Consider the following 11,271-nt stretch of genomic DNA (forward strand, 5'->3'; position numbering starts at 1 on the left):
CCTTCCTAATTCAAAATCAGTTTTCCTGTGAAGTTTGCCTTTGGACCTACACTTAGAGCCTTACAAATTAAATTACCACTTGAGCACGATAAAACCAATCTATCTTAAATTTGGAAATGGAGTAAATTTTCATTCCAGAATGGGTGCAAGAGGGGCTCTGAGCGTGGCTTAACCATCTCTTTTAGATTTTCCCCCCATCTTGGAAACCTTTGCGACAGTTCCTGAGTCCAAGAAGAGATTGCTGTTGGCCCGCCCCTCTCTCTTCTGCCCCAGACCCTGCTCCTGGGGCCACTAGTAATCTCCCGTGGAAATCTGGGGGGGGCGCGTCAGCAAGTTGAATGTCTCTGAAGAGGTTAACCCAGTGAGAAGTGTCAGCCAGCTGCACAAGCAGCTGTGGACGTGGCCGACGGCTGAGGAACACGCGGAAGCGGAGCAAGGGGGAGTGGGCCGGTCATTCACCTGTACGGAGAGGCCGTGCCCCAGGACAGATAGTCGGTGGGCCTCGGAGCAGGGCGGGGTACGATGGGCTGCTCCACGGCAGTCACGTCTCCTGAGTAGGATTTGAGGAGGGAAGCGTTCTTATTGGCCAGCATGGCTCTCTCGTTCCTGCGGAATTTGGCTCTTCGGTTCTGAAACCACACCTGGAAGACGGTTGGGGGGAGAGAAGGGCGTGAGGAGGGAGAGGAGGTCACGTGGGCCAAGTCCCGGGCGGTCTCCCTGAGTAACGCCTTCCCACGGGAGATGCAGGGGAGGTGGGGTCCCCAAAGTAGACCCTACAGCGAGGCTTGAAGGAGCCCAGGGTGGGGAGGGAAGGACGGAGAAGACGGGCAAGCGCTGAGGAGTGTGCCGTGAAGGCAGGTCCCCTGGGGTGACCAGCTCCACGGGGCGGCAGGACTAACTGGTACACACGCTCCCACCGTGGGGCAGCTGACGGGTCACACGCTGGCCTGTCCTCGCCGGTGTGGATTAACCTTCCAGCACTTCTGGCCTGCTGAGCACAGGCCAGCCTCCTGAAGGCCGAGAGAGACGTGTGTGAAACGGAAACGAAGTTTGGAAGTGGAATGGGGTGCATTCGATGGTGGGGTTCGAGGGATACGGGCGCTGCCAACAGCATCACCTGCTACAGCTAAGAATACGCCCACCATGCATTAAGCGCTACGGGGGCTCGGGCCTTCCACGAGCACATACGTGCATTATTTCTGGTTGTCGTGACAAGTCCATATATTAGGTTTTATTATTTCTATTTCAGAGTTGAGGAAACAGGGTCAATGAGATTAAGGAATCTGCTGAAGTTCACGCAAATAATAAATGGCTGATTTTTTGAGCTCAAGGACATCTGACTCCTAATGCTACGGCTCTTCCGGATGGTCGTGCATTTTATTCATTCATTCTTTCTTAAAAGAAATCTTTATGGAGCACCCACTGTGTTGCAGACTCTGTGCTAAATGCTGGGGACAGAGAGATGGGACTTATTCTCCGTTTGAAAGCAGCTCGCACACTATTTGAAGAAGACAGGCGTGCATATTTGAAATGCTGCAAAGCAAGAGCTGGGTGTGATTCTAGAAACGCCCGACAAGGCGTGAGAGAAAGGAATTCTGTGGCACAGAGTGGGACAGCTCCAGGGGGCAACATTCACAGCCGATGCCACGGACTGGTGGCCGTGGGAGGCCGGGCTGGACGTCAGGAGGCCGAGTCTGGACACCGTCTGCCTGGCTTTGCAGCCTCCCAGCTCACTTGTTTCTAGTGTGCCCTTCTCGTTGCTATGGGAGTTATCGATTTAATGCAGAAGTAACCACGGTGGTGCCCGGCTATCGACTACCCATTGGGTCCCCATCACCCAGAGAGGACGATTGAAATGTCTGAGAACAGAACGAAGGCTGTTCAGGGCTGAGCCCTTTGTCCACTAACCCGGCCACAGCCTGAGTCACTCGGGCCTCGTGCACTGGCCTGCTACCCCGGCCTTAAGACTCCTGACGGATTCGGTGATTTCACACCTACGTACATTCACGCCGAGTGTGTCCCTCCGCCTGTGACAATCCTTCCCTTCGTCCAACTGTCAAAAGACATGCTTTTCACGATTTGACTTTAACATCGCCTCTTTTGTGAAACGTTGTCATGGAAAGAACATGACCTTAAAATCTAACGGAGTCGGATGAAAATACTGGCTACACCACTTTAAAGATTTGTCCTGGGATCGTAGTTTAATTTCTCTGATCCTTTGTCTCCCAATCAAATGGAGAGAGTCATACCTCCTCCCAGGGTTGTCCAGAGAGTCGGCACAGCTGGGCTGCTTGGCACGTGTGTCACCTCTCTCGTCTCCAAGCAGATTTGATCGTTCCTCCCTCTGGTCTGTCACTAATATTTGTTTTGTTCTGTTTTATGGATTTTTTTTAGTTGCTAATTCTTGACCATTTCTTTGGTATAGGAATTATCTTACTAGATCATGACACTGTGACATGCACATCTGTCTTCTCTGTCCTCCATCCTTAAGGGAGGGCCAGTGTCTTATCTATTCCCAGAAAACCAAAATCGGTTCCAAGAGCATAATAGGCGGTTGCTAAGTGTTTGAAGGGAGGAAAAGTAGAGGGAAAAGGTGAATTGTACAAAGATGATGAGATACGGCTTTCATCCAAGAGGACGTCGCCGTCTAATCGGGGAAGCTGGCCCGCGTCCGACTCAACACGATACGTGTCGTGTTGTGATAAACGCCCTGCGTGTACCGAAGGCCAGAGCTGGAAGGGGGTGGGTCGTGGAGAGAGTGCTCGCACCGGACACGCTCGGACTGGAAGCCGTTAGCCCATGGCGGGCGGGGGGAGGAAGGTAAAGGGGTTTCAGCATATGAGAGACACATTTAATTGTTCTGGTTGGGCCAAAATAGCCCCAACCCAAAAACTGTTCTTTCGCTTTTTTTTTTTTCCATTTCCAACATTGCCCTGTCCAGGGTTCCTTGTTTAAAATTCAGATCACCACAGCAAGCGACACTTTCAGGTACCGTGGGTGATTGGTCTAAAGTTATTCCTTACAGAGCTGCAGGCCGAGCCTGGGGCATAAAAGACATGGGGGTTTGAAAGGAGAAAAGAAGGGGCTTTGGAATAGAAACAGGCGTTTGGAGAGCTGTGGCGAGGGGCACAGGGGAGGGGACGTGGCAAAGCCAACCGCGGAGCATTGTCCCTGTGGCCACTCCCACCTGAGTGAGGGACTGCCAGGCGGCAGTGAGCACACCTCGCTCGTGCCTGCTCCTAACCTGTCCTCGGCGTCACACGGCGCCCAGGCACCTTCCCCCTATGTCACCGACATGTTTTTCCCCCTGGCGAATGCTTCTAGCTGAGGTCCTAGCTTCCCATGGGGAAAGCCCTGGCTCACTTTCTCTTCCACCGAGGGACCTCCAGGACCCTCTCTCTCAGCTCAGCAAGCGCCCCTCCAGCGGACAGTGCTCCGTGGCACAGAGCTCCCACCTCAGAGCCCCTGGAGTCGCTCAGGTCCCTGGCGGGCTGGAGCCTCACTATTAGCAGAAAGAAGTCCTTCCAGCCCAGACTGAACGCAAAAGTGCCAACAATAATTTCTCCAGGAAAGCTAGACAGATTTGGCCTGCTCCCCTTATCCGAACACCGTGGAAGACAGAAAGATGGTGACTCAGCAGCAGAGAGAGCAAACGCTACTGGAAAAAGCATCTAGCCAGGACCCTCATTTATTCAGTCTCCTGCGGTACTTAAAAGCAGGAATTCTGGGAGTGCGGGTCTGCGTTCAAATCCTAGTTCGGCCACGTCCTAGCTGTCTGAGCTCGGGCAAAATACTCTAACTGCTCTGTGCCTCAGCTTCCTCATCCGCAGGATGAAGGACACTGGCCACCTCACCGAGTCAGCACGAGGATTAAACGGACTTGTTTCCACGGAGAACTCAGAACGAGACTTGGCACATCAGGGCCCAAGTGCTGGGAGTCACGTCATCATCGTCGTCAGCACTAATCTCGGGTGGGATTATTTCTGGCAGTTGACGTGCGGTGCCATCAACGCTGCCAAGAACCGCTGTCCTCTCTTTCCCTCGTGTGCCATGTCCTACCCATCTTCACGTAAAGCTCAGAACCGTCCACGTGCACGTGCTCTCACACCGTCCCTGAGGGCAAGGTCTCGTGGGTTCGCTTCCCCCGCCCGCCAGTGTCCATGACTGTGTGTGTTTATAACGCGTTTCTTGAAGGTCGGGGGGGGACACTGGGCCGGGGATCAGAGAGTTCATCTCTTTGGCCGCCCTGAAACTAAGAGTGGAATCTAGGGGCGCGGAGTCCAGCGCAGAGCTGGACGGAGGCCGGCAGACCCGAGGCGGGCGGGACCGCGCCAGGCAAAGCCTGCCCCACCGAAGGGCACTCGATTTCATTTAAAAAACACTCTGCTGCCCCAAGAAATGCAGCTAGAAGCTGGCTCTGTCCTCGTGCTGCCCGCCTATGATCCTTACTGGTGCCCGCTCCAGCTGGAAACCCACGACTCGCGTTTGGTCGTCGGAGGCGCGTGTCCCCGAGGGGGGTGGCCGCGGTTACCTGCACTCTGGCCTCGGTGAGGTTCACCCGGCGGGCCAGGTCCTCGCGCACGAAGGCGTCGGGGTAGTGGGTCCGCTCGAACACGCGCTCCAGCGCCTGCAGCTGGCCGCTGTTGAAGGTCGTCCGGTTCCGCCGCTGCTTCCTCTTCTTCTTCTCCTCCGAGCTCAGCTGGTCATCTGGAAGAGAAGACGCGGCCGATCAGGCGCCAGCGTTGCTGGGTGCCGACAGCCAGCTCTCGCCTCCTGTGCTCCCATCCGGATCGAGCCACCGGAGCCAGACACCGCTCGCTACCTGCGGGCGTGGCTCGGGCGCTCGCAAGTCCCCAGGCCGAGGACCCCGGCAGCTCCCATGCCTGGCTTCGAAATCTGAGACCAGACCTGAGCTGTCGGAGGGACATGTCTCGCGTGCTGTTTGAAGCCTGCTTTGTCAAGGACGCTAGGACACTGCTTCCCCAGAGACGGGGAAGAGGAGCAGATCGCTTTGGACCTTATTTGTCCTTGACAATATTATGTTCGTTCACATAGTTTCGTAATCCCAGGAGAACGAGCATCCCCTGGTTCCTAAACACAAATGCAGCAGCACAGAGGGAAAACCCGTTCAGGCGGATGAGAGCGGTTCCTGTTTCATCGTGCGTTCCCCTGGCAACAGCCAGCAATTCCCGCCTGCACCTGCCCACGGCCCATGCTGTCACTGAGGCAGGCTTCGGGGCCTCAGCCTAGACCGGGGTGAGTGCTGCAGCCCCATCACCCTCAGCCGGTGGTGGCCCGGGCCTCTCCCTGTCACACTGTGAGACCTCAAGAGCAGGGAACAGAACGGAAGGATCTCTGAAACAATTTCACCCCAAAATTGAGTCCCCGGGCCCTAAGATGTTGGGGACCTCTGGAGATGCCATGTCTTCACCTGTAGGTTCCCTCCGTGGTTTTCTCTGAGCCCCCCAGAAGCACCTCGGCCAGCTGGTCCCCCAGCCTGCCCATGGCAGTCAGACAGAGGTGCAGTCCTGACCGGCACCCCGACTCGCCCGGGCGGGAATGACGGACACACGAAGCTGAGCGGGATACCAGCGGGGCTGACACCGCCGCCGAGCCACCACCCTGAGGCCAAAGCCACTGCAGAGCCTGTGCAGGGCACAGAGATGGACATGCCGAGCGGCTGAGGCCCGAGTCACGTGCCCGGCCTCACGAACCGGGCTCACACTTCCAGTAGCGCTCCCCAGAGAGACGCGGCCCGAAGGAAGACATGAGGGAGGATGGAGAGAAGGGAGAGCTTGGCCGCTCCCTCCACGTTCGAGAGAAAGTCGCCGTCGGCCACTTCCCTAGCATGTGAGGTCTGCTCGCCTCTGCGCCCAACACACCCAAGGAAACCGCTCGCACGAGTCACGGCGTCCTAAGGACAGTGACACTTGCTACTATTCTTACGACAAATCGAAGGTCTGCCCAAGATTTGGGAGAGGATTCGAAGGGCAGCTTAAATCCAGGGGCGCCTCGCCGGGCCCCCTCGGTGCCTAAACACCCAGGCCGCGGAGTCCCTACGAGCAGAGACCCCTTCGTGATGACAGCCGCCTCTCCAGGAACGCCCTTGGAGCTGAGGACAGAGATGGCGCGTTTCCTCTGGACATTGCAAGCACCCAGATATATTAAGTGCTTGTTGAATTTGTTTCCTGGGAAAATGGGGCACTTCTCTTTAAAAACTGTTTCTGTAGAAAAAAATCCCACGTGCTCTCAACCATTCTCTCGGCTTCACGGTTGGTCACGGCCGGCCACCTCCCCGGCTTGATGGTACCCTAGCAAGGAATTCTGCCTCGAAGCCACTGCGGGGACACTCCCAATAGCAGTGGCACCTTGAGAATAGAGTCCATTTAATCTGCAACCTCTCGAGGCCTGGAATATTCCAACCAACACTCCGATTATACCACTATTTAGGTATTAGCTAAATCCGTCTACAACGACATCAGCACTAGAATTCAAACACCTAGGACCAAACACTGTCGGGCGGCTGCCTTGAACTTGTATTCTTCCTCCTATTGGAATATTTGGAGGCGTTCCTGGTGTGCCCATTGCCCTTCCTACATTTCTTTGTCTGCAGTTCTGTATGTCTTGCAGTCCAGGTCTGTCTCGGTCATCCAGGCCTTTGCGATGGCGCCAAACCCTGCATTTCACGCTCGCATTACACAGAAGTCTGCAAAAAGTCCTTTGCTTGCATACCCACCGCAGGTGGAGACCAGCGAGACAGACCGTCGGCTATTGTTTTTAATCACGTAAGGGAAATCACTTATTAAGCCAGTCACTTATTAAGATGTGTTTTCTTCTCTCAGAAGAAAGAGCTTTCTCAGGTATAACCACAAATCTAAGGCCTTTACGCTCTTCTGTGAGCCCGTTTCCTCTTGTTCCGCCAAACTGTGATTGAGAATAAGAAAAATCTTATGTTTCGTTCTTAATTCTACAACTGCTACGACAGACTCCCTTTGAAACCATTCCACCGTTTGCTCGGAGCCACTGACTGACCGTCCACCAGAAACCACCAACGGCCCTGACGAGGAAATTCGGGGAAATGGAGAATTAGAGTTTATGACAGAGATAAATAGCTACGATGACCTGAAACAAGTTTCTCGGTGAACGTTCTCGTTGTTTTTAACAAAGGAAAACCCCAGGCCAGATCACGCTGAAGGTGAGAAAAGACACACGAATGACAGGGGTCCAAGGAGCCTGCGTCTGGCAAATGTCCTTCAGAGTGTGAGTGTAACAGAAAGAGACAGTGAGGGGCCAACAGAGGCAGCTTGAGTGGCAGCCCGGCTCGTCTGTCTTTGCTCACGGATCACGAAGTGTGAGCTTCCCGTTTTCCCCCATGGACACCCACAAACGGGACCCAGTGCGGCCTCTCCACAGCGTGAGAGAAAACGTCAACACTGCAGAGAATTACAAATGGGCGGGGGTTGGGGGTGGTCTGAAGGAGCTGTGAGCAGCTCTTTATCGGAGTCTGGACTCCGCACGGGAGAGAAAGCAGTGTATGTTGATCGTCGTCGGAAGATCATCTTTCTTGTGAAAACGGCTACCGTGAAGATTGCTTCTGAAACACGCCATCCAAGGTTACTGACACCCAGCTGGGCGTCAGGAAGCACCTCGTGCCAAACCCCGAAGTGGGTCGGATGCCCCCACGCTGCGGAATAACCACGGGGGACATCCGTGCATCCTTGTCAAAATCGTAACGTTTCCAATCCAAGGGGTTTGTGGACTTTATGGATGATTGTGTTTGCGTGTGCTGTGCATGGCTGAGCAAATTACTAGTATGAAGTTATCGACACGCTTTCTAATAAAAAAAAAAAAAAGCAAAATGGCCTTATTATCGACAGGTGTATTTTCACTTGGAATCATGAATCGTAAAATGTTAGCACCAAATGAAACCAGAGAAATTGTCTAGTTCCGTTTGACAGATGAGGTGAATGGAGTGACGAGCCCCAAAGCACAGTGCAAGCTGTGACGGAGCCAGGAATGCTAACTCCGCTGCACGCTCGAGGGCAGGAGACAGTATACATGCTGTGCCTAAGAGATACAAATAAATTTTAAAAAGAAAGAAAAAAAAAGAAAACGCTACTCTGAAAAAATTTTTTATGAGAAAGACAAGTTTTTCCATCCTAGCTACATAAAGAGGGTCGAAAAAGAAGGTCCGTGTGTGTCACGTGTTGTCATTCCTACCAGAAGAGCCATTAAAAAATGTAACCGTTCTCATCTAAAATATCTACTTCCATCCAGTATTCTTGATTTTTCCTCTCCAATGCCCTCCATACGGCCTTGCTTCATCCATTAAATATGGTCGGGGTTGTCTCAGCACAGATGCGCACCCCCATATCCCATCTTCTCCTCGCATCCATGCTGGCATTTCGTTTTCTTTAATTTTCAGACCCAGTTCGAAAATCTCTATATCCTATGACACATCTATCTCGAATCTTACGTTCTCTACAAAACTTTGCTCAAAACTCCAATCCATAGTTCTCTCTCCTTTCTCTAAATTCCTCCATATATTTTAGCACATAATCAAATACTTTTTAAAACCTATAATTCAGTTCTTTCTGTGTAAATGTTTTGACACAGTGAGGTGGATCGGATCCCTTTGCCCATGCAGGGATTACAGTCCTTCATTTTTAGTCCTCACTAGAAAAGCAGCTCCAAGATAAGGGACTGATTTAAGCGACTAGGAACACGCCTGAGAAAGAGATGCTCTTCAGCGGATCAGGATGCTACAGTACGTACAGAGCTGTTCCTCAGGAAAGGAAGCCCCAGGTCCTAGGAAGGGCGCCCCGGTGCGTTCAAAGTCAAGTTAAAGAGAACGCGAGCTCTGTCCTTGGCTCTGGCATGAGATTCACTCAGGACTCGTGTGGCCGTCGAACTTGCACAGAGGGAGAGTGGAGAGGACAGCGTGAAGCGCCATCCTCTAGCCGGAGGGCCAGGCGGCGAGCCGCGGCCGCCACTCACAGAGGCCCCGGCACTCTGCTCGCTGTCCTGTGCGAGGAGCCTGGGAGAGTCCAGGTCGGGCCGCCAAGTGTAATTTAAAGGTACGGTGAAAGCGTATTTTTAGGCATCCAATCTGCAGGAAAACGTGTCTCGCCTGCCTGCATCACATCATTTTGGGAAGGAATCTGATGCAAGAAGGTAAAACGCCAGCTTCGGTAGCAGAAACCGGCCGCCACATCAAAGCGTGTCATCTGCCCTTTGGTGGAGAACATGGCAGGCAAGCGGGTCTGAGGAGCATTTTATGGGCGGGCAAGAATGTTTTCTAAGGGGCTTTGGTTGCACAACAGCCACTTACGTTAGTGGGATTCGTGCGGTCCGGGCCCTGTGACCCTGGGAAATTGGAGGGAGGCGTAATTGCAAAAAGCCACTAAGAACGGGTTGGCTTTTCCTGTGGGGCCTATGAAAAGCAGTGAGGTGGAGCTGTGGTGTCCCCTCCAGTTTCTCCGGCTACGCTAAGCTCCAGTCGCAATTAGGACAACATCCTTTAAATACGGACCCCGAGAAGTGGCACGTGGGTCACCTAACCAGTGACCATTGCGGTGTGGAGCGTGCTTAGCACCTCGCAGTGACCAAACCCGTTGGCGGCACGTCTACACCTTCCCTTGGTACTGTCCCCCACCGAATCCCAGTGACTTTCAAGAGGGACCGGCCTCTGCCAGCACACGTGCCCAGCTGCGGGGCTGCTGTCCAGTCCAGGGCACGAGGTCACCTGACACTGCCGGACCCTGAACTTCACGTGGCAGTCTTTGACGTGCATATTTTCTTCCTTTACATGGTTTGTTGTTAGTAGAATGTCAGTCCTAAACCTTAGAAAATAATATTAAAACACTTTAAATGTAATTTGGGGGACATGGGTTCTTTGGAGAATAAAATGCTCGAAAAAGTGTGAAAGAACAGTATTCTGAGTGGTTTCGACCAAAAAGATGAGTCGGCGGCTCTGGCTCAAGCGCAGCGGGTTTATGTGGGTGCGGCTCAGAGTTTAGCTCTCTCCGTGTAGGGGTAGCCAGCCCGCCCCGAATCAGGAAACGCTGAAGGCATCAGATAAGGTGTCGTACAGCACCTGGCACTGCGTTTGGCCTCAGCTCACATCTGTCCATTCCCCTCTCTAGAGCCAACACATTCTATGGAACTACAAGTGTTAACGGGATCCATGTCACCTTAGCTGCTTAAACTCTCTCAGGACATTTTCCCGAGAGTGATCAGAAGCCCCAGGACACCCAACGGAAAGCAAGCCTGTCATACAGCCTGTACCGGGGCCCTGACTTTCTCCCGGGCTACGACGACATTTTCCCCGTGCTGGCGTTTTTCTTGTGACTCCGAGTCTCTTTGAGACTGTAACTTCAGAGTACAAAGTTTGTGTTTGTGTTTAATTGAGGTTCTTATCAGTGCTCAGCAAATACAAATTAATAGTCAGACAGAGAATCTTCCTATATTGCGATGATCATGATAGGAATTTAGTCACTGAATGGAAAATACCTTCTTTCTGATAAAGACATAAAATGCTGGCTTTAGGTATGTAACCTACTCCCAATGTCTCTACGGATGGATCGCTTATTTAATCTTTTTTTTTTTTTCCATTCATTTCTAGATGGCAAAAATGTGGAAAATGAGAATGGTTTAATCTGACCCAACTAAATTATAGCTGGGGGGCGGGGCACGGAGTAGAAAGTTCAGTGGCCTGGCAATCGGAACCACCTGTGTTCTCCTACAGACCCTGTCACTTTCTAGGTCCGCGGCACTGGATAAGACACTTCATTTTCCAGAGACTGTTTTTGAAACAATCAAATACCTACTTCCCAGGGTCATTTGAAAATGTACTGACGACATAGCAGGCAGACAGTCTGGCACACAGTAGGCGTTTGGTAACTGGTGGCTTTCACGGCTACCACTGCTGATGCAGTTTCTCCTTGGACACGGACTAGTGACATCCATTGCTGTTTTCCTGTTGTTCTTTTTTTTTTTTCCTGTTTACTGATTGTGTGATATTTAACTCTTTAGTAAAATTTCTATCCCGGAGTAACTTGGGAGAAAGGAAGAAAATCACTCAACTCTGACTTAGTTTTGATGGCGAGCATAACTGAGATCTAGGGAGCTTGAAAAATAAATAAAATTAAAATTCAACAAGAACTGTAGACCCTGAATTGCACGTGGAAATCACGCGTAGAAGTTTGTCCAAAAAGCCCCATTTGGGACAATTTTCTGCTGCTAGTCAATTCCTTGCTTTCTAACAAGCCA

At 52.2% G+C, this 11,271-nt stretch overlaps 1 protein-coding gene across 3 annotated transcripts in view; it reads right to left on the reverse strand.

Annotated features, from left to right (window-relative positions):
- PRRX1 (paired related homeobox 1) overlaps positions 1–11,271 on the reverse strand; it is a 70,708-nt gene that overhangs the window by 11,000 nt on the left and 48,437 nt on the right. For all 3 annotated transcript variants that reach the window (XM_011371715.2, XM_011371714.2, XM_011371716.2), the window contains exons 2-3: positions 4,532–4,707; positions 460–641 (exon numbers count right to left, since the gene is read on the reverse strand). In XM_011371715.2, coding sequence (XP_011370017.1) covers positions 460–641; positions 4,532–4,707 — 358 coding nt within the window. The remainder of the gene's footprint in view (positions 1–459; positions 642–4,531; positions 4,708–11,271) is intronic.

This window comes from Pteropus vampyrus, unplaced genomic scaffold (genome assembly GCF_000151845.1).
Source record: "Pteropus vampyrus isolate Shadow unplaced genomic scaffold, Pvam_2.0 Scaffold194, whole genome shotgun sequence".
NCBI classification, from domain to species: Eukaryota; Metazoa; Chordata; class Mammalia; order Chiroptera; family Pteropodidae; genus Pteropus; species Pteropus vampyrus.